The sequence below is a fragment of the Spermophilus citellus genome (assembly GCF_964194105.1).
Source record: "Spermophilus citellus genome assembly, chromosome: 1".
Taxonomy (NCBI): Eukaryota; Metazoa; Chordata; class Mammalia; order Rodentia; family Sciuridae; genus Spermophilus; species Spermophilus citellus.
Window position 1 is genome coordinate 264621235 of NC_138182.1, and position 22848 is coordinate 264644082.

Here is a 22848-nt window from a genome sequence, read left to right on the forward strand (position 1 = left end):
TTTGTTATTGTTGTTGTTTTAACATCATTCCAGGGTAATGGAAACAGAACTTATTAATGCATGCTCTAAGTTGAGAGTGTGATCTACAAGGTTGTAGATGACAGGTTGGTGGCATCATGGCTGCCCAGTCTGTTCAAGGTGGACAGGACAGTCTGATTACAGTAGGGTGTCACAGTGAGCTCATGGATGTCTGGCAATTAACACTGCTGCTATCATTGTTCTCAGCCATTCAGCAGAGAGCAGCTGTTTCAAGGTGTGGGATGGCCATTGTATAGATGTACACCTGCCATCGATACCCTTTTCCCAGTTATTATGCAAGATCTTTCAGAATCCACATACCTGAGCTCCAGAAATAGTACTAACCTGAAACATGCCAAATCCTGACATTTCAAGTAAATGATCTTAAACTGCAGATTCACAAACGTGTTTCAGTATTTGAATTCACAGCAAATATATTTTAGAAGTAGATGGGGAACCGAAATTACTTCTAATATTCATTTTGATTATCTGGACCCAAACCATTTTCTTGCTCTCAGCTTATTTGAGAGGAAGCATTCATAAACCTACCTGAAATTTCCATTCATTCCTATTTTTTGTTATTTGGACAAATGGTTCATGTTTGAAGATATACAGTATTTGCAAATAGTAGAGTCTCAAAAAAGCTGCCAAGTTGGGATTTTTTTTTCATTTTATTCATTTTTTCTCCTTTCCTCTATTCTTCAAGGGTCATTGGACCCAAGCACCAAAGGAACTCAGGCCTGTCTTGAATGAGTCAGATGAGTATGCTTCTCATCTGTAAAATTAAAGGCCAGATGGAATAATTCCTGAAGTCCTTCCTAGGTCCTCACCTTCTATAATTTATCTGAGAAACATCTCTCATCCCAGCAGCCCCTGAAAAACCATGCTTCCCGAATCCATCATGCATCCTCAAATGCACCTTTCATGACCCTTACCATACTTCGTTGTAACTGCTTCTTTTATAGTCTCTTTCTGGTGGAGCTCAGCCAACCTGGGTCAGCCCAGCCTTGAACAGCACCTGGCACAATCAATAGTGGTTGCATGAAATTAAGTGGTGATCAGATCCTTCTCCTGTCTCTTGGGCGCATCCTCCAGTTAGTGGCCAGTCAGCCATGTAGAGAGATAAAAACCAGCCAGTACTTTGCTCCTCCAAAACAAGCCCACTTCAGGGAGTCATGACGGTTTGTATTTGCAATGTTTCTCAATTTCTTGTAAGTTTGTCATAACACCTGGGGCTTCACAATGGTGCTGACAAAACATTGGAAGAATTCATGTGTGATTTCAGCTCTTGTTTTATTTGTTTTGGATTCTGGTTGTTTTTTGGTGGTTTTTGTTTTGGTGTGGTTTAGTTTGGTTTTTGGTGTCCCAAAATCAAAATAGTAACTCAACTACTATGAATAAAGTAGCAGGGCTAAAGTTGAAAGACTCGGGATTATATTCTAGGTCTTGAATCTAAGGGTGAAGAGGGAATTAAAATAATGTATTTATTAAGGGTTTTATTCAACTATAACAAAATGTCTAATTAAAAAGGCTTTAATAAGGTACATTTTTTTTTAACCTCACATAACCTGGAGGTAGAATGGCTGGGTTTGGCACAGCTGCTAAAGAACACCAGACCTTTGCCTTATCACAAGATGGTTGCCAAAAGCACCAGTCATCGTGTATGCACTTTAAGCAAGAGAAAAGGCAAAAGAGCTTGCATTTATTTTTTTAATATTTTTTATTTATAGATGGGCACAATACCTTTATTTATTCATCTTTATCTGCTGCTGAGGATCAAACCCAGGGCCTCACACATGCTTGGCGAGCATTCTACTGCTGAGCCACAATCCCAGCCCAAAAGAGCTTGCCTTTAAAGGAACTTTCCTGGAAACCCTACAGACAACTTCATGGGCTAGGACTCTATCTATGGTTTCCACTCTCTCAAGCAAGAAGCAGCTCTTTGGCTAGATACTTCCTCCTCAAACACAAATTGGTTTCTGATAGGAAAGGGATAGAAGAAATAATGGGTAGGTACTAGTAATCTCTGCCTCAGTCCCCTTGTTTGGTTTCCAACATAGCTGACTTTCCATGCATGAAATAGACTCCCCATTCCCAGTGGAGATAGCACCCAACCCTATTGAGTCAGCATACCCAGATGAGAGCCCTGGGTGTCTGGTGGTGTGTGGCCCTCTCCATCAGTCCTAGATCTGACTCCCTACAACAAGCCCCAAAGCACTCAACAGACACTTCTGGGAAAAGCATAGAATGACTACAAGATGAACCTGCCTTTACAAAAGAAGGGATGGAGCAGACAGCAGTCACTGTGGGTAGCAATGGCTACGTCCTCCAGTAACAGTGAGAGTCCACAGGCTGGCCAGGCAGTGGCTCCTTGCTCTGGTGGAAGGAGCGCTGTCCATTGCCCTCTGTGGCCCTTGCCTCTGACTGGCAGGTTATTCCTCCTTCATTAACCTCTATGGTCTCCTCTTTCCCAGGCTATGAATTTCAGGGGAGAAAGTTTCAAGGTTTCTAAAGGAATTGAACCATTTCAGGCTGTTGCAAACCAGGTTTTGGGTGCTTCAGGCAGAACAATTCCCTCAAGTGTAGTAGGTGTCTAGTCTACATGTCTGATCAGTTCCTGATGATGTGTAGCTCCACTTTCTAACTCAGGGGCTGTGCCCTCTCCCTGCGTTATAACTTCACACCTGCTACTTACTGAATGTATGCTGCGGAGGACAGTTGAAACAACGGTATTTGGTGGATAACTGCATTTTTTCCAGGAGATAACCAAATCCAAAACCCATTACTCCAGACTCATTTCCTTCTCATAAAACTGGTTTTGCAGTACTCCAAGGTCCGTGATGCAGGTCTCTTGGGCAGTTTAGATTTCAGGCTGGATGTCCAGAGTGTCTTTCTTAAGAAAGTGGTACTTCTCTCCATCTCTGAGTAACTTCAGAACTGAGTCTCTAGATTCTGCTGCAAGAGACAAAGCACCTACCAAAAATCTAATTTTTCCCTACCATTTTCCCTAAGTCCATGACCTCAGCCGACACATATATGACTTTCCAGGGTACAGTTGGCAGTGTGATCGAGTATTTCACATCACATTGCCAGGTCACCACTTTCCAATCTGCAAACCCAAGTTCTTTACATCTGCTTCCTAACTTCCCCTGCTCAGCCAATTCCATGTTTTAGCTTCTGTTACTTTTAGTTCTCCCACTTCCAGCTACCAGATTCTGTATTTATTTGAGGTCTCATTGAGCTAATTGATTAGATTTAGAAAAATCCAGGTAAAAGTGAGTTAAAGAAGATGGGGTTATTTTTTCTTTAATTTCTGTCTTATTCTCTAAGGAGTGTTGATGTAAGCCCCACCCCAAAATTTCACGTTCATCTCATTGGCTAGAAATATGTGGTATAACTATCTCTACCTGCAAGAGAAGCTGTGTTTTAGTTGAATACATTGCCACTCCCACAAAATGAAAGAGGAGGGGCTGGATATCTGGTGGACTGTCACAAGCTTCTGGCACAAACTGTGTGTTTATTTATCATATGAGGCCCATTGGAGCCACCAAGCTGGGAAGGTGGGAACGAGGTCAAGAGGGTGAGATCAGAAGCAGGCAGGATGCTGATGGAGAAGAGCAAGGCCAGGACAGTCCCCATCAGTATGCCATCCCACTCACATCCAACCTGGCAGCTGTGTGTGAAAAGACCCCTGGGAAGGTTAAAGGAGGTTCTGAATGTGTTGAAGACTTCACATTCTTAGAAGTTAAGATCTGTGTTTATTTGCCTTGATCAGCCTAACTATACACACAGGAGGACTCTTCATTCCAGAAATAATCCTTGATAATGCTAACCAAAGGAGAAAGAACCAAGCAACACCACAGGGAGAGTCACTGTGTCCTAGGACATCACCAATCCCAAGTTGACTCCTGGTTCCCATCTTGATCATGTCGCTTTGGAGGGAATTGTGAACCTTTGCCTCCTACATTTAGTTTCCTCTCTCCTCTTCCTGTGGTAAACTGTTGAAACCAACCAATTTTTTTAGGCTAACCCCAAAGTTATCTTCTCCAGGGAAACATTTTTCCAAAGGTCTGGGTAAGAAGACATGGCCTTTCCTTTACCTACCTTGTGATACCACCCATCAGCCCGTGTGGCCAGCTGTGGCAGGTATGTCTCCCTAACACAGCCTGAGTCATATGCCCTGAGCTCTGCCCAGTGTCTGGCACAAAATAATTCCCCAGTGAAAGGTTCATTGAATCAAATTGCCAACCAGCCTTCTCCATCAAAGAAAGCTTTCGCCTCCGTTCTCCATAAATACAGAAAAATGATCCCTTTCACTCTCCTCTCTGAATTTCACTCTCTCTCAGAGAAAGTCAATATAAACCATGCCATCCAAGGTGGAAAACATTCTCCAGCCTTCTCAGGAAGTGATTTATTTAACAAGGAATAATAACACATGGGCCAAGTGTCAGAAGCCATGTCAGTAATAAATGACCTTATTAGTCAGACACCAAAAAGAGATTTCCAATAGAGTGTGTTTTGAGTTTCCAAAGAACTTGAGTGTCAACTATTAATTGGTTCCAAATAAATCAAAAGCTTAGCAAATACCTACATAATTATACAACTCTTAAAAAGAAATGCAAGATCAAAAAAAAAGATAATTCATGTATGTGCAAAGATTGAATGTCTCCTTTGGCCAAAATAAGTAACACCTCTCACTGAAAAATAACTTTACTCACAGATATATTAAAATCTTATGAACAAATCAAAACATTTTCATCAGGTCTAATGGCTCTTATGAGTCTCCTTTTTCCTCATCTATAAAATGATCCATGAGGTCTCTCAGACCTAACAAGGTTTCTTTGAATACAGGGATACTATCTTCTTCAGCAGTGTGTTCCCTTCCTCGGCTTAGCACCTATCACATTGTAGATGATCAATAATTTACAAAAAACATTCTGAAGGTCCTTTAAATTAAATGTTTAATGTCTTGGGATTCAAGGTGCTAGTCACAATTCAGATGACTCCATACATAGAAAACAGGTGTAAATATCATGGGCAAGCTGCTCTTTAAATAGGTCCGAGGAAAACCAAACTTAAGAGTAGTAGAGAATTTCTTTTTCCTAGTGTCAATTTGTGTTCACACATCCATTCATTCACCAAGTATTTATAGAACATACATGAATAACCAGGCCTTGAATGTGTCACTGGGAGTGTGCTATCAATATGGCAAATTTCTTACCCTGGAGGAATTCTTGATATAGCAGAAGCACAAATAAATGGAAATTATAGGCTGGAGGTGTAATTCAGTGGTCATATACTTAGCATATACTCAGCCCAGGGTTCAAACTCCATCACCCTCCAAAAATCTTAGGATAAATGAAAATTAGTATATAATATATATGACAACCCTCAGCAGAATCAAGAAGTTGCTGGGTGCCAAGTTCAAATAATAATGCACATGCACGCGCACATCAGTTCATGAGTCCATGTCCATTGGTCCCCAGCTGGGTATCTCATCAAAGCTGGAACAGAGTTCTTCCTTGAAAATCATGTACAGAGACTCAGAAGGTCCTACTGCAGGTGGCAAACACTTTTGAGTGTTTGGATGCTCTGGATGGCAACATCCTGCCTGCTGTGTGCACTGAGATGCAAAGAAATCATCCTGCCAAGAAATAAGGTCGATCCCTGGAGTTCAGCGGTGCAAGGCTGGGGAGAGAAAGCACCCTGGCTCCCCCCAGCATTCCTGTTCTTAGCTTCAGGAGCCTGGATGAGGCTGCCTTGCTGCCCTCCCCCTCAGCCTGAAAAACTTCATCAAACTTTACCTTAAATTACATTTTAAAATTAAACTACTCCAAAGAAACAGAAAAAGAAAAACAAAACTTTACGTGAACATAGACTTAAATAGACTGGAGTCAGTTTCTGATCTTGGAGGTGAGCAAAGCCAATCGGCTCAGCTTAGACCCATCTGTAGTCCAATCAGCTTTGGTCAAGGAAATACAGTCAAAAGATGACAACTCTGCTGAGAGTCCAAGCTTTGACTCTGAGAAGTGGTGAAGACAGGGAAGCCGTTTTTAGGAGAGGAAAAGTTGTTGTAGCGCAGGATGTCCTCCCAGTCTTATTCTTATGTAGGTGTTCATAGGCTCCATAATCTTTCAGTTCCATGCCTATAATTGAGAATTTTCCAGTAGTTCTTCTAGTCCTTTATTCTATGTACTCATTTTTCTGGGTTTTTTCTATTAGCTAGAGAAGTAGAGGGGCCTCATTCACTTGCAATGATTTGAGATGATTCAGGGCATAAGAAAAGTCTGATGATTTCACAATACAGGTGGAGCATCCCTAATTCAAACATCTGAAATAATCCAGAATCTGAAGCTTTTTAAGCACTAATGGGATGCCACAAGTGGAAAATTCCACACCATGAAACTTTGTTTCATTTCAAAATTTATTACAATCCTCGTGTAAAGTTACCTTCATCCATATATAAAAGGTACCTAGGACACAGAAGTGAATTTCATTTTAGACTTGGATCCCAACCATAAAATATCTCAATATATACTCAACCTGTACTATGAAAAGAGTCATTCTTCAAAAACATCTGATGAAACATCCCAGTAAGCAAAATGTTGACCCTGAGAAGACAGAGACCACAAACCTGAATTTAAAAATACAGATGTCCTTCCGTGACTGATCTGTGCAAAGATCTACAAGTTCTCTGGGTTAGTCAGTTTTTTGTCACTGACACAAACAACTTAGAGGAGGAAAATTTTATTTCAGCTCAGAGCTTTCAGTCTGTGGTTAGCTGGTTCCATAGCTCTGAGCGAGAGGTGAGGCAGAATGTCATGGTGGAAGAGCATGGTGAAGGAAAGCTCATGACAGCTGAGAAGGGACTAGGGACAAGATATAGTCCCCAAGGGCATGCCCCAGTGATCTTCTTCCTCCAACTATGCTTCACCTACCTGTGGTTTCCACCCCCTCCCAGTGGTCTGTTTAGCTATTTGTGGGTTAGTTCACTGACAAGATCAGAATCCTCATGATCCAATCTGTTCCCAAAGCTCTACCTCTGGATATTGCTGCACTGGGAACCAAGCCTTCAACACATGAGTTTTGGGGGGACATTTCATATCCTGTCATAGTCTTCCAAAATCAGTTCATTTCATTTGTGAGCAGCACTCTGGCCACTGAGGCCCACTGTGGCAGTCCAATCTAGCATATGCAATTCTCCAATTAGATTCCCATCTCAAACAAATAGCCATGGTAATTTAAATCAGTTTTGAGTAGCTTGAAGCTGACAGCCTTAGCATTCAAAATAGATGCTTTGGTTACTGAGGTAATCTATTACCACACTGTTGAAATCTACCAGCTTTCTTGGATCTTCTTTCAGCTAAGTCATGCATCTTCAGGAAAGGTGACATTATTGTCAAGAGAGTGGACACTGGTCCAGAACTCTCTGTGACCTTCCAGGGGAGCTTTCCACACTGCCTTCCACTTGGTTGTGAGTTAGATGGCATGTTGATGGGGGTTGATGTAGCAAAAAGCATCTCACTTCTTTGCTGATCAGGGACACTTCCTAGAGAAGGTCAGGGTTCCAGAAGCTTCTGCCTGAAAGAAGTGTGTATTTGCATGGGTGTGGAGGGAGCCACACTGGGGAATGGAAAGAGGCTTTAGGTTCCTACTCGAAAAGTAAACATGTTCCTTCTGAAGCCCAGGGGCCTTGTGTCCTGTGCCACCAGGCTCACTATTTTGACTGGATTTTTTGTTTGTTTGTTTGTTTCCTCTTCCTTTCCTAGGTGCCAATGAGCCCAGGAAAGGACACACTGTTGCTGCTGCAGGAATACCCAGTTTCCATGGGACGTGTATGGACCCTGCTGTGAAATGAACCCAGCAAGGACTTGTTGGCTACGTCCTCCCTTCCCCTGAGGAGCACCCAGAGCCATCGTTCCTTGGTTTTCCTAATTGTGTCCTGTCCTCTTCTTGCCAAGGTCAACAGGCCAGTCTTGAGTAGGCTCATCCCTAGGCTCATCTGCCAGCCTCAACATGAACACAGGCCCAGCTGATGACAGCCAGGGTTCCCCAGGGACGTGGGGCCCCACGGGGTCCGGCCCCCAGCAGCAGGACCTTTCATGATGCGGGTGTCCGGGAGTGAGCACCATGCCCATCACCCAGGACAATGCCGTGCTGCACCTGCCCCTCCTCTACCAGTGGCTGCAGAACAGCCTGCGGGAGGGCGGGGACGGGCCCGAGCAGCGGCTCTGCCAGGCGGCCATCCAGAAACTGCAGGAGTACATCCAGCTGAACTTGGCCGTGGATGAGAGTGCGGTCCCCCCCGACCTCAGCCCTCCAGAAATGGAGATCTGTACTGTGTACCTCACCAAGCAGCTGGGGGACACGGAGACCGTCGGCCTCAGTTTTGGGAACATCCCTGTTTTCGGGGACTACGGTGAAAAGCGCAGAGGAGGCAAGAAGAGGAAGACCCACCAGGGCCCCGTGCTGGACGTGGGCTGTATCTGGGTGACAGAGCTGAGGAAGAACAGCCCGGCGGGCAAGAGCGGGAAGGTCCGGCTGCGGGATGAGATTCTCTCCCTGAACGGGCAGCTGATGGTTGGAGTGGACGTGAGTGGGGCCAGGTGAGTGGGCGTGGCACCGGCCGGCGCAGGGGCTGGACCGACCCGAGGTCGGCGTGGGTCTGAAGGGCGAGTCTGCAGCTGCAGCCGTGGGTCCTGTATTCTTCCTCTAAGGGAAGAATACACTGAGTCCAAGTTTCTCTGTATTTCTTTGTTCTCTTTCTTCACTTATTCATGGTATTTCTGTTTTCCCCTGTAACTTGGGGTAAGAAAGAGAAGGAACAGGATGTGAAAGGAGTATGAGAAAAGCCACACTGAGTTAGAAGAGGAGGGGACAAGATTGATTCTTTTTCAAGGTTCACTTCTTAGCTCTCTTGAATAATTATGAGATCACATTTATGGAGCTGGGTCTACTGCAGTGGGCATCTGCCAGCCAGTATCTCACTTCATACCCACCTCCAGAGGACAGCTTAGATGAGAAAACTCAGCTTCATGTATCTTGTTCAAGGTCACTCAAGTAAGAGACCAAAACAGACTTGAACCAGTGTCTGTCTGCACCACAGTCTGTGCTCCTGACCACTGAGCTGTACTTTGTTGTTTTGTGGCCTGTGCACAATTTCATGGATGGTTTATAGCTGCACCAGATACCCCCTTAGCATAATTGCAGACACCAGCAAGAAAATTACTAGAACAAATTAATAAGGCTTCCACCTACCCCCCAAAAAAAGGAAAACAGAAGCCCTTTATCAAAGGAAATTCAATTTTTCTACACACCCTGTATTAGGCCAGTCATGGTAGCACACACCTGTGATCCTAGCTATTCAGGAGTCTGAGACAAGAGGATCACAAGTTCAAGGTTAACCTGTGCAACTTAGACCCATCTCAAATTTAAAAGTAGAAAGGTGGTAGTACACATCTAGGTTCAAACCCCAGTACTGGGGGGGAAAAACTGTTAGTTCAATTTACATTACTATAATTGAAATATCTGACAGAGACTACTTATGAATAAAAGAGTTTATTTAGTTAAAAATTCTGAAAGTCCAAGATTGGACAGTCCATTGGCTCAGATTCTGGTGAGGGCCTAATGGTAGACAGTGTCATGACAGGAACAGATGGGTGAGGGAAAAAGCATGCCACCAGATGGGAAGCAGGAAAGAGACTGGAGTCCCACAATCACCCCAATCCCAACCTCCCACTAGGCCCCCACCTGTTAATAGTCCATACCCCCTCCCAACATTGCCATACTAGGGATCAAGGCTTCAACACATAAATCTTTGGGGGACAAACCACATCCAAAGCAAACAGAATCCCTTTGGCAAATTATATCTAGCTAGAGCTTTAGGGTAGAATCTTTTTGAGATGTGGGTACAGTTGTTCCTCCTTTTCTGATGGGTATTGGTTCCAGGACCCCCAGTGTATTCTAAAATCCAAGAATTCTCAAGTCCTTTACATACGGTGGTGTCATATTTGCATAATTTCTATATACTTTAAATAATTTTTGATTACTTATAATACCTAACAGAATGGAAATGGCATAAAGTGGTTCTTCTGTACTCTATAGGGTATAATAATAAGAAAAAAGACTGGCCAGGCATAGCCTATAATCCCAGATATTCTGGAGGCTGAGGCAGGAGGATGGCAAATTAGAAGCCAGCCTCAGCAACTTAGCAAGACCTTATCTCAAAATAAAATCAAAAGGGCTGGGGACGTGACTCAGTTTGTAAAGCACCCCTCGGTGCAATAATCCCTTGTTCCAGACACACACACACACACACACACACACATACACACATACACACTGACTGTTCATGCTCTTTTCCTTTTAATATTTTGGATCCACAGTTGGTAGAATCCTCATGAATAAGGAAGACAAATTGTAGTGGGGAGTTTAAAGTGTTTGGAATGTTTTCAAAATGTTTATTTTTCAATCATTGTAACTGACTGTTTCTATCAACACCAGAATTTCCAACTACCCATGTGGATTTTATCTTAAAGAGTGGTGATCAGAAATTGGGGTTTTGTAGAGACCCAAGGTATTCCCCTGCTCCTCAGCCAACAGCCCCCTCAGCCTCTTCATCATTATTTGTAAGCAACAGATTTCAGGGGCCAACACACCGACTCCTTGCCCACGCTGCCAATCTGATGAAATCATCTATAACATGAGGCATTCTTTGGGGCAATTTGGTCTGTTCCCTCTCTTGGATTTGATTTTTAGTTCAGAATTATCTTCAATGATATTATCAGTTATCCCCCAAAATTCATATGTCAAAGTCCAAATCCTCAGGACTTCAGAAGGCAACCTTATCAGGAAGTAGCTCCATAGCAGATGTGATGAGTTAAGATGAGGTCATACTAGAGTAGGGTGGCCCCTAATGCAATCTGACTGGTGTCATTATAAAAGGCACATTTGGACACAGACACAAGGAGAATGCTAAGTGAATACTGAAGTTCTGCTGCTGCATGACAGAGAATTACCAGAAGCCGGGAGAGAGCCCTGGAACAGATCTTTCCCTGCACCAGGGGAGCATGGCCCTGCTGTATCCTTGATCTTGGACTTCAAGACTCTAGAACTATGAAATAACTCATTTCTGTTTCTTAGGCCACCCCATTTGTGGTGCTTTGTTATGGTGTTAGAGTTAAAGCTTCGTCCCAGGGTTTCATAAACTGACTTCCAGACCACTCACGTATAATCGAATCAAGCCTTTATTGAAGCACACCGGTGGCGGCTGACCAGAACATAAAGCTATTCCCCTGATCAGCCCCGAACAATTGCAAGGGCACTCCTTATAAGCCTGAAAACCGCAAAAGGGATGTTCAGGGGGTCTAGCCAATGCAAGCCAGCCAGGTTACAGAAGGGGGACAGTGCAGTCAAGCGGAGGGAAGCCTAACCCATCACAGTTACCCCAGTCACCCCAGTTACAGAAACAGAGCCCCCGTTACCCTAGTTACAGAAACAATGCCCCATTAGGTAGTTCCGTGTTCTTAAAGGTTTCTATAGCAAAAGGAAGAGAACATCTTGGCCCAGTCATGACTCTTCTACTTGGCATGGCTGTTTTACAGGATGAAGTCATGAAACAAAATGGAGTCACATTGGCTCCTACTATCACAATGGCAGCCTTAGGAAACTGACACGGGAGATACTTTGACCAGTCACCTTATGCCAAGTCAGATTTCAGTTTTCTCCCTGCCACGGGTTCTTCTAGAGCACTGTGTGTGTTTGGAAAGGACACTGAGAATGACGTGTGCTCAGCGTGGGAGGATCAGGTGCACCATGTGCAAGATGAGGTCATGGCTTGCTTCTTTCGAAAATTAGATCAATTTGGAATGTCCACCTCTGAGGAAAGAACAGGAAATTCATAGACATGGGTGGGTTCGACAGCCTTCTGTGCCCCAGACCCTTAGGAGAACTGAATCCGTGGCTGCCCTGAATTACAGGCACTATTCCTGCCTTCTCAACTGGCCTGCCCGCCTGAGGTCCACGGCTGGGTGCTAGGCTCCCCGAGGACTTCTGGGAGGTCCTTGTTCCATATCAGTGATAATGACTTTATCCTGGTGTGAACTTCCAGAGAACTTTCTAGGATGGGGGAAGGACATCAGTTGTTTGATGTCACGCACCCCATCTTGCAGCCATAGCCCATAACACACCCGAAGAAGGTTCTGTTTGTGAGCTCTATCACTACTCTCTGAGGCAGATAGTAGTGTTTCTGGAATGTTCTGTTTGGTGCAAAAGAACTGCAAAGGTTTTTAGCTTAGTTCCTACAAGGAATACTTTGTAATCCCAGTTACTCCCTCCGCTAGCTTTCTATAAGTAAACCAGATCTGTTCCCTGAGGACAGATTGTTCCAAATTGGTAACGAAATGTGGAATTAATTAAAATGAAACCCACACACCAAAACCAAAACAAATAGACTTTTCTAAAAAGTAGAAGGGCCCACGTTTCACTTTTATAATTTTTTTTTCAGAATGTGAACTTTGGGCATTTTCATACATTAATAAACATGAACAGAGCAGAGTGCAGAGGACTCAGGCCCGAGAGAGACAGCTCTGGCTTCTAGAACTGCTTGTTGGCCGTGTGACTGTGGAGGTGGATTCCGTTTCCTTAATAGGGCCATGTAGTGGACAAGCAAAGATGATTTACTTGATGTACTGAGTGCAGCATCTGGCACACGGTAGATGTTCAGTCAAAATAGCTTTTTCACACCCACCCAGTGGATCTCAGGCAACCTGAACCCAGAGCACATCCTGCAAATGATAAAAGGCCTTTGAGTTTTGAAAAAGAGAAAAGCCTCAAACTCTGCCAGTCAGTTCACAGAGAGACAAAGAAAAAGTTTCTGTCCCCAAACTGGGGAGATAATCAAATTACAGTAGTCCCCCTTCATCCATGGGGTGCATTCTAAGACCCTCGGTGGATGCCTGAAGCCACGGGTAGTACTGAACCCTGTACATACTATGCTTTGTCCTACAGGTACCAATGAAAAAGTTTTAAATTAGGCACAGTAAGAGATTAGCCACCATAAGTAATGATCAAATAGAATAATTATAACAATTTACTATAATAAAAGCTATGTGAATGTGGTCTCTCCCTCTCTCAAAATATCTTACTGTACTGAACTGTATTTTGGGATCCTGGTTGGCCACAAATAACTGAAACTATGGGTAAGGGGACTACTGTTTTACACAACTGGTGTGGCATGGCACCAACCACTTGGAAAGGACCCTGGCATGTGTAGAAACAGTGTCCCTGAGCCCACTGGCCAGAGAGCACTGGAGTGTGAGGAGTGTGTGGTCCTAGAAGAGCCAGGTTCAGGGGCAGGCGTGGGGTCAGAGGCACAAGCTGCCTGGCCCACAAGAGTTCTGTGCTGGAAGGACTAGCCGAGTATCAGCCATGGCCAGAAGTAACCTTCAGCACGGTCCCCGTTGCCTTGAAATTGTGTGTAAAATTAAATTTAGGGTTGGTACCAGCTTAGACTCCGGTTACCCATGGCAACCTAGAGTTCTGTCTGGATTATAGCAGATTTGAAACAGAGTTTCAAGACGCTGCAAGAAGGTGTTACTTGGAGAAATGACATGGAGTGATATAGGCAAGAGAGAGGAAGAGTGGTCAGTTAGAGCTTTATTCTATAGTCTCTGGGGCCTGCCCACCTGAATGTGCCCAGAGTACCTGATGTTCCATGAAGCACTATACAGGTGTAAGAGATGGTCATCCTGACGACCCAGGGACATTAAGGAAAGGCTAAATTATACTCAGCATACTGTTTAAAAAGCCAAAGAAGCGTGTAATACACTTTAGAAAGACTTCCATTACAGAAGGTTAAAAGGAAAACAAGCTTCAGCATTTAAAATTCAATTATCTGGAAAACTCACCATGTGGAACAGCCCATTCCCCGAGGACGTGGTGTAAATGAAGCGTTGCAGGCCCGTACATTTGCACCCTACTTCATTCTTTTCCGCCTGCTCTCTCCTCATGCTATTTTGTTTCATGCCTGGGTTTCTGGAGGGTGTCCCAGAGTTCACCCAAGTCCTGTTTTCTCATTGTGGCAAGGAGGAAATCGAGGCTTGGGGAAGTGGCTTCTTGAGGTCAAGTGTCTTCGTAGAGAAGAGCAAGGACTGGAATTCATGAACTTTCTCCTCAACACTGTAAATAGGAACCAATAAAATCAGATTTTTTGAATAGTTTATTATTTATAATGAAAACAGAAATCTGTTTTATGTGTTCTGTGAGTGGGTGGGGATTGCATCTAGAACCTTCCATCCTCAACAAGAGTTTTGCATATAGCAACTTCATGAAAGGTGTAACTGAGAGCTGGAAGTCACTGCTGGAGCTGGCACTACTCTGGCTCTCAGTGCCACCAGGGCAAGGCTGCAGAGGATCAGAGGATCAGAGGGCCATCGCCTGCCACCTTGTGGTGGAAATTGAGCACAGTGAGAGAAAGTGCTGGGAGTTGAGGTCAGGTGTGTAATTCATTGAACGGTGTGTGCTTCACAACTGTGCCATTACAGTGATGCTTTTGGTCTTCACGTCTCTCCCTAGAGTGGCAACTTCTTATCCATCTGCAGGCGCCATGCCCTCCTCTGACTGATGTTCTCATGTTGCCCAGGAAGTCGCTCCATCCCTCCTAACACACCCTGGTCCTGAGGTCCCCCCACTGGTAGTAGATGAGGAGCTGATCCAACAAGCTCTTTGTGGCTGATGGGGGGATTGCCCCTACCTGGTTTCTCTAACTCGAGCCTCGGGAATCAGGGAGTTTCCAGGGAAAGTGTGAGTGGCAGCAACTAACAGGATGCCAGGCAATGGGTGGGTGGGGGGGTCTGTTAGAAAACTGGCAGTGTTGGCACACCAAGATCATTGTCACAGATCATCATCCCAGCCACTTACAGAGAGGTTTCTGAGGGCCCACTTATGATGGGATAGTTTACATTAAAAGGATAGACTTCTCATTATTTAAGGGTGGAAGTTCAGGACTACATCCACAGATGCTCTTTGATTTTTATTCCAGTGACCTGCTTCTCTGATGGTACCCACATCAGACCTGAATGGGGCATTGCAGCCACCGCTAGGTGACAGACTCCTGCCCTGGAAGGTGGAAAACCAAATATCTCACTTAAGACACTCACTTTTAAAGGGTTAATATTACTTCCACAAATTATAATTGTAAACTGTAAAGAGAAAAAAAGATCAAAGCATCTTAGTGTGATTATAGTGTTAGCTCTGGCTTCAGAACCTTCTATTTATGGGTACCCCTGGGCCGTATTCAGGAATCTTGACTTCTACCTCACCTTTCATGTCCAGGTATTAAATAAGTTATAAGCATTTTTATTCTCTCATTTGAGTACCAAATGCCCCCTCATGACTCTCAAGCTTTTTTTTTCCCCAAAAGGGCTTTGAATTTCAAGCTTTGGCACTGGATCACCTCTGGTCTCTCCCTTCTGAAGTGGAGGAGGTAACCACATCACTTGGCTTTGCTTTCATCCTATCCCGACTTGCCAACACAGAAATAAAATGACTTGAGCCCCTGTCTTCTGTTGTTCAGCTGAGGGTGGCTGCCTTCTGGAGAGCAATAAAACCTGATGCCTTAAGGGCCCAAATATATATCACTTGATACAATTTGAAATAAAACAAAGGCTGGGATCTAGTTCAGCAGTCTAGAGTACTAGCCTGGCATGTGAGAGGCCCTTGGTTTGGTCCCCAGGACTGTATAAAATAAAATATAGGTTTTAAGCCAGATGCAGTGGTGCACCACTATAATCCCAACTACAAGGGAGGCTGAGGCAGGAGGATCACAAGTTCAAGGCCCAGCCTGGGCAAATTAGACCCTATCTCAAATTAAAAAAAAAAAAATTAAAGGGCTGGGGGTGTGACTCAGTAGTAGAGTACCTCATTCCCAGTACCATGAGAAGGAGAAGGAGAAGGAGAAAGAGGAGTTGTTTTTATATAGTTTGATTTCTCCATGAGATTCTTCTTTGAAATGTGATCTTCCTCCAAAGATTTTGAGGATGTGAGTTTAAATCATGCTAATTTAAAATGTTCATGGAGACATAACTACTCGTAGCTTTTAGGGGGACGACATAACAATGTTGAAATGCACAGAGTAGTACACAAAGGTGTTTCGTATCTTGTGGATTCTGCCATCTTTGATTCTTAGACTCAGATGCCAGCCCTGTTACGTAGGTCTAACAGCCAACTCATCCCACAGGTGCCTGTGCAGGGCTTTCTTCACCAAGGAAATGATGACTCTGTCATTTATAAAGTCCCTTGGCCTTAAAATGAGCATTTTCCCTTTGGGGAGAGAGAAGAAGACAAAGTCTGGGTTATTTCCAAGGCTGGAATACTAGGTCTAAGATCAGATGGTTTAAATGGGACTGGTATTTTATTAAGACGCTCTTGACCCTTGGGATCCCAGATGTGTATTCTCAAATGTCCCCGAAAGATGTTCTAAGTATCCTGGGGTAGGAGATAGAAAGTGTGTATCCCTAAAACTTCCACTTGGAAAGTACAAGCCTCTGTCAAATTGCGTGGCAGTTCTTGTTTTTCCCGACTCCTGGGTTTTCCAAAGTCCAAGTGTACATTCCTGCAGTCCTTTTCTAACCCAGCAATGTAGACAGAAAGGACTTCCATGGCGGTCCACCTAAAAATGGCTCATGCCCTAGCACAGAGATTGCCAAAGTGGAAGATCCATGAGGAAGCAGAAAAAATATTTGCATCCTGAAGTATATTTTTTATCTTTAAAAAAAATAAGAAATTTAGCTTGACTAATATTTTCAGTATGGATTGACGACAACCTCCTTATTCGATGTGTACATCAGAAGGTCCCTTGTCCTGTATGGCATGTGATGTGTACTGTGAGGAAAGGGGGAGAGATCCACAAAAGGCCATCACTGCTTAATTCACTTCTGACTTATTTCAAAGGACTATAGTTGATGTAGGTTCACTCAGTGAAGTAGGTTTATGGATTAAATGACTTTGTTTTAACTTATCAACCTTCGAAAAATGGGCAGATAAAGACATTCTAGAATGGAAAAAGAGGATTAAAAATAATACAATGAATGCAGACACAAGCAAACAATAAGAACATAGCTGAGTTAACTGACATTTCTCTTTCTGCCAGTATGTCCTTGGCCACATTATGAAATGAAACAGCCTGTTCATATTGCCAAGAAGTCAGACAAAAAGATAAAATTGGGAGCAAGCAAGAGTCTATATGAAGTACAAATTTATAACCACTATCATTAAAGAAAAACTTCTGTGTATATATAGATTATGTATTGAGATACTACTTAGTGATGGTATGAGGCCATCATGAATAGCAAGATATTTAAAATCTAAATATGCACAACAGGGATGCAAATAGTTTAAAATATTCTAGCAATTTTTAAAATTATGCAATACTAAATCTAGTCCAGAATTTTACTAAACTGAATATTTAAGAGCCTGTCATGAGGGTTTTTTTTTTTTTAACTTAATTGCTTATCACAAAAAGCCACATACCATCAGGAAAACTCTCATTCTTCCTGGTGTGGTAAAATAGCTAGACATGGAAAACAATATAGGTACAAAATAAACTGCATGGTTTTGTTGTCAGCAATTTCTTTTGGAAGATGCTCAGAAACATCACTGAAGTTTTAAAGAGAGAGTGATGCAGTGTTGGGAATTTGCTATTCAGTTGGGCAAAAGTACTGCTGATTTTCATGTGAAGTAGGTTTATGGATTAAATGACTTAAGGGAATGTGCTTGGTTCTGTTTCAGTAATGAAATAGAGCTACTTATCCACGAGTCACTAAAAAGGCACCAAAAATAAGGGCTACGAAAGAGAAGTCTCCTTAATTCAGACTCCCACTCTCTTGTCCCTATCAATTACTGCACCCCAAAGCAACACTCTTACTGGTTCTAGAGTTTCTTTTCAAGAATTCTCTAAGCATATACAAGTGCATATTGGCTATATTTTCTCTAGTGAGAGCACACTGTCATACTATTCTGCATCTTAACTATTTTAACTTAAAAACCTATTTTAGAGATTGTTTCAAGTCAGAAGATCTTTCTGTTTTGTCTTTCACTTTTGAACAGCTATATAATAGTCCACTAAAGGTTGCCAATGTGATTTTATTTAATCAGTCACTAATTAATGAGTGTTTTATTGTACAGTTTTCTTTTGCAGTTTTAACAAGTCTGCAGTCAATTTTATGTTCACATGTTACTATGTACATGTACAAATGTATGTGAAGGATAAATTATAGAAGTGGGATCCTCAAACAAATCACTTGTTAAATTTGTTACTCACATTGCAAATTGCATCCCAACTGACTTAATATATAAAAAGTACTGCTTTCCCTCATAGCTTCCCCAACACTCTAGTAATATCTTTAAAATATGGGATCATGCTACATGCAGAATTCTGTTTGATCCTTTTTTCACTTAACACATTTAAACATGTTTCTCCTTATTAAATGGTCTTAAGGTACGCTCATCCATAATCTAGGCGAGCATGCTCTTTCTGTCATTGCCAGTCTTTCAATATTATACTTAACATTGCATCTAAAATGTTTGTACCATGGCCTTTTCCCCCTTTGACCGTCCTCTTTAGACACATTTCTTGGAATGATGTTATTGTGTCAAAAGGACATTTTTGTCAAATTGCTTTACATAAATTGTTTTTCATAAATTGCTTTTACCAGATTATTCCACTACCAGTAATGTCTGAGCAACAGTATACTGAGCCATTTCCAGATTGGACATCACAAATTTACATTTATGTATGATTTTTTTTAAAAAATCTGTACTTAGTTGATGGAGGAGTTTGGTTATTTCCCCCCAAGGGTTCTTTTGTTTGTTTACTGGAGGAAAGTAAATGTTCCCATCACGAGCAACAGATGGAAGGATGCAGCCTCGGAGCAGAGAGAAGTTCCTGGCTGGCATCTGGCAAGGAAACTGGGACCTCAGTCCTACAACTCAAAGAATCAGACCCTGCCAACAGCTGGTGAGCTTGGAAGAGGTCCCTGAGCCCCAGATGAGATTATTGGCAGCCCAGGCCAACACCTCATGCCAGTCTTAGCAATGCTGAGCCAGAGCCCAGGCAGTCTGTGGCTGCTCCTCACCTGCGGAATTCAGAGCTAATAAGCGGGGGAAGCTCCAAAGTCTGTGCATTTATGGCAATTTGTTGCACAGCAGGAGAAAACTAATAAAATGGTACCAGACAATAAAGTACTTGATTCCTCTCATGTCATTTACTCCTTGATTCACATGTGGAAATCTTGTCTCCCTTAGCCAGATTATAACCTCCCTGAGAACAAGACCAGTTGTGATGTTTCTCCTGCACCAGCCCCATTATCTGCCTGCCATAGGGTCTGCACTTGGGGGAGACAGGGATCAGTGGGAGCAGCCTAACTATTCCCTGCCTCGGCTTAAACCTTGACTCAACCTGTCTAAACTTTGGTCACCTCATCTTTAAAATGGGAATAGAATGCATCAGAAAAAATCATTGGAAAAATATGCAAATGTGACCAGCAGTCACTTCTGAAAGTGGGCAGTGACAGAATCAAATTCCACAGGAGATTTGTGGGGATCAAATGAGACAATTTTAAAGCCCTTAGTGGAGTTCACCGTGGTACATGGTCGGTAGAAGAAGGCCATTTGTTTGGTATCATGTTACCCTAGCCCTTTTTCCCTACACACACACACACACACACACACACACACACACACGTACACACCCAACAGCCCCAACAGCCCCGCTTCCACCCACTGGCCATCAATCAGAGGTAGATAAACTAAATCCAGCCTTTGGCACTATTGGCAATCCGTTTTATCTCCTGGGAATTTGGAGCAACCATGCTGAAAGGTCAAGTGGAACGAGGTCCAAAATCTGGTCCAGAAAGAGCCAGAGCCACATGCACACACTGGAGTTAAAGAAGGACAGACATCAGGAGGAAACCTATTCCTTTAGAGGAACACAGAGAGCATGCAGGATCAAGAGAATGTCCCCAGGTAAAAAGTATGGGACAGTGCTTCCAGGGGCCAGGGGACTTACAGTTCCCAGCACAGGTTCCCACAGTGCCTGGCCAGACTTGATTCCATGAGACTTGTGTGTCCTCACAAAGTATCCTTGTAAACAGATAAGCCTGGCCAAAAGGTTGCTGGTGGGGGACAAATCAGACAGCTGGTCAGGTTCTAATAAGCCCTCGCATACCGAGCCCAAGTGAGTGCTGATTCCACATCAATCTTTAAAAGAAAACTAAATTGTGTTTCTCTTCCTCCAGACCGTCCTTCATCTGTCCGCAGTTGAATTCCCAGTGGCCTCTGGGGGGCACTATTCAATTAAGTTTATTGCATGGTAGCGAGCAGAGCACTGTACCGACGGAGCATTTTAGGAAGTGGGTGTTTGAAGGAATCATTACCATTTATTGAATCCCTGCAATGCGCTTGCTGGGTGCTCTGTATATATTACAGCTGAAACAATTACAATTCCTCTTTCCACCCACCAATTATAGATTCTTTTCTAGCTTTGTTTCTTGTTTCTAAAGACATGTTATTAACAGGTATCAGGCAAAAATGAAAGCTTTTATTTTTCCTTTTAATGAACAGGAAGACCTGAGGTTACTGCTTCTGTTGGGAACCGGTTCAAGTTCAGTTGGCCTTCAATTACTTGATGTACTTGGACATCATTTGCATTTTTATGGGCATGTGCTCCTTTTTAATTAGAAAAACAAGGAATTAAATGTAGCACCACTATAAAACAGAAAGAAAAAGTATTCTGCTGACATGGGTATAATTGGCTGTGACCTTCTCTCTCAAGAGGAGGTGAGGTGCTTCCTGTCTCATCTCTTTTATCCTCCCAGAGCCTTGGCTGGTGGCTGCTGGGGTGTGGGAACTGGGCAGGGGTGGGTGGTGGGGGTGGGGGATGGTGTTGCTTTCTCCACTTTGCCCAATACCACCACGGCCTTCCAAAACTTCTCAGGAAACTCTTCTCTTTGAAGTCTGCAAACAACCACAGACCTATCTCCATCTTTTTCTTTTTCATTTCTTTTTAATATTTGGGAAACTTATCTATTCATTAGATAGTATCAATTTAATTGTTTATAAATATTGTCCACAAAATTTGATCCTCAGAACCCCCCCCCCGCCTCCCCCCCACAAATATATATATATTGTTGTTCACAGGAAACATCTATTACAGGTACTTTTCTCATTTAATTTTTACAACAACCCTATGAGGAAGGAGGTAAGTATTAGTTTTTTTTGAATTGGCACATAATAATTGGACATACTTATGAGGTACCATATGACATGTATACATTTTATAATAATTGAATACATTACATACAATAATTTGAACATTATATTATAATTATACCATAATGTTCAAATCAGGTTAAACATATCTATCTCATCTGCCACTTCCTAGTGATGAGAATATTTGCAATCCTTTCTTCTGGCTTCTTTTGAAGTGTGCAGTACATTAGTGTTATCTGTAGTCACCGACTGTGCACACCAGAACTTCCTGCTCCTATCTACCTAATATAGTACCCTGCTCAACCTCTCCTCCATCCCCCTTCCCCCTCTGTCCCTGGTCTCTGGTCACCACCATTCTACTCTCAACTTCTGTGAGATGAACTTTTTAGATTCCACATATGAGTGAGATCGTTCAGTGTCTGTTCTTGTGCCTGCTCATTTCGTTCAGCATGTCCTCCAGCTCCATCCACGTTGTCACAAATGACAGGATGCCACCCTTTCTGTGGCTGATTAGCATTCCACCGCGCATATACCAAGAGGGAAGCATTTCCATATTACTGTCTGCATGCTTCAGTGGGAAAGTGTAGGCTGAGACAGATGGACAAGCCTACCAGGTTGCTAAGGGTGGGAGCCTGGGATGAAGCTCAGGTTTACCTGCCTCTAAGACCTGAGTCTTTTATGGCCAGGATGCTCTATGTACTGCTATCCATCCCACAAACAGCATGTCTGTCCCAACAGAGAGCACATCCATACAAGTAACAGCATGTCAGTCCCCAGTAAGGAGCATGAGAATTCTGTAAATTCGTCCTGATCCAGGCACCTCACTCCTTATTTTTGACATCACTGTCTTTCACACGTAACCTCAGTAAAAGAGAAGAACCCCAAATCAAGAGGTCTGGGTTCTGAGATGCTTCTTAATATCTTTATATTCTTATTCACATAAGGATGTTTATTGATCACCTACTATGTTTAACTGTGGTGCTACCTATCAGAGGAATACTAATGCACAAAACGTAGCAGGTCCCCTGTTTTCTGGAGCTTGCAATCTAGAGCTTGAGGAACTGCCTTCCTTTTGTAGGAGTAATTGTGACTAATAAGGATATGAAGGACTTTTTAAAGCAAACTTTCTTATAAGAGCTTTACTTAGATGTAGTTCGCATATTGATTAAATTTGTCCTTTAAAATGTACAAGTGGTGTTGTATACTCACAAAGTGAAATATCATCAATAGCCAAGTTTAGGATGTTTTTTTTTTTCTTTTTCAAAAGAAGTCCCAGCCCATTGCCAGTCGTTTCTCATGCCCTTCTTCTCCAGGCCCTGAACCACCAATCTCCTTTCTGTCTGTTAGAGATTTGCAATCCATTCTGTGCATTTCGGTTGTGATCTTCTGTCACTGGCTCCCTTCGTCTAGCCTGATGCAGTCCGTGTTCACTCATTTTGCAGCCTGTCTCATTAGAACTTTGCTCCTTTGTGTTGCCAAACAGTGTTCAGAGGATGTGTAGCCACAGTTGTTTGTCATCCATCAGTTGAAGGACATTGGGGTCATTTCCGCTTTTTGACTAAC

General features: G+C 43.0%; 1 protein-coding gene across 7 annotated transcripts in view; it reads left to right on the plus strand.

The window, feature by feature from the left end:
- The window catches only part of PDZD2 (PDZ domain containing 2), a 354642-nt gene that overhangs the window by 113796 nt on the left and 217998 nt on the right, over positions 1-22848 (plus strand). For all 7 annotated transcript variants that reach the window (XM_081301021.1, XM_081301023.1, XM_081301022.1 and 4 more), the window contains one exon: positions 7788-8624. In XM_081301021.1, the coding sequence (XP_081157147.1) occupies positions 8149-8624 (476 nt within the window). In that variant the 5' untranslated portion in view covers positions 7788-8148. The remainder of the gene's footprint in view (positions 1-7787; positions 8625-22848) is intronic.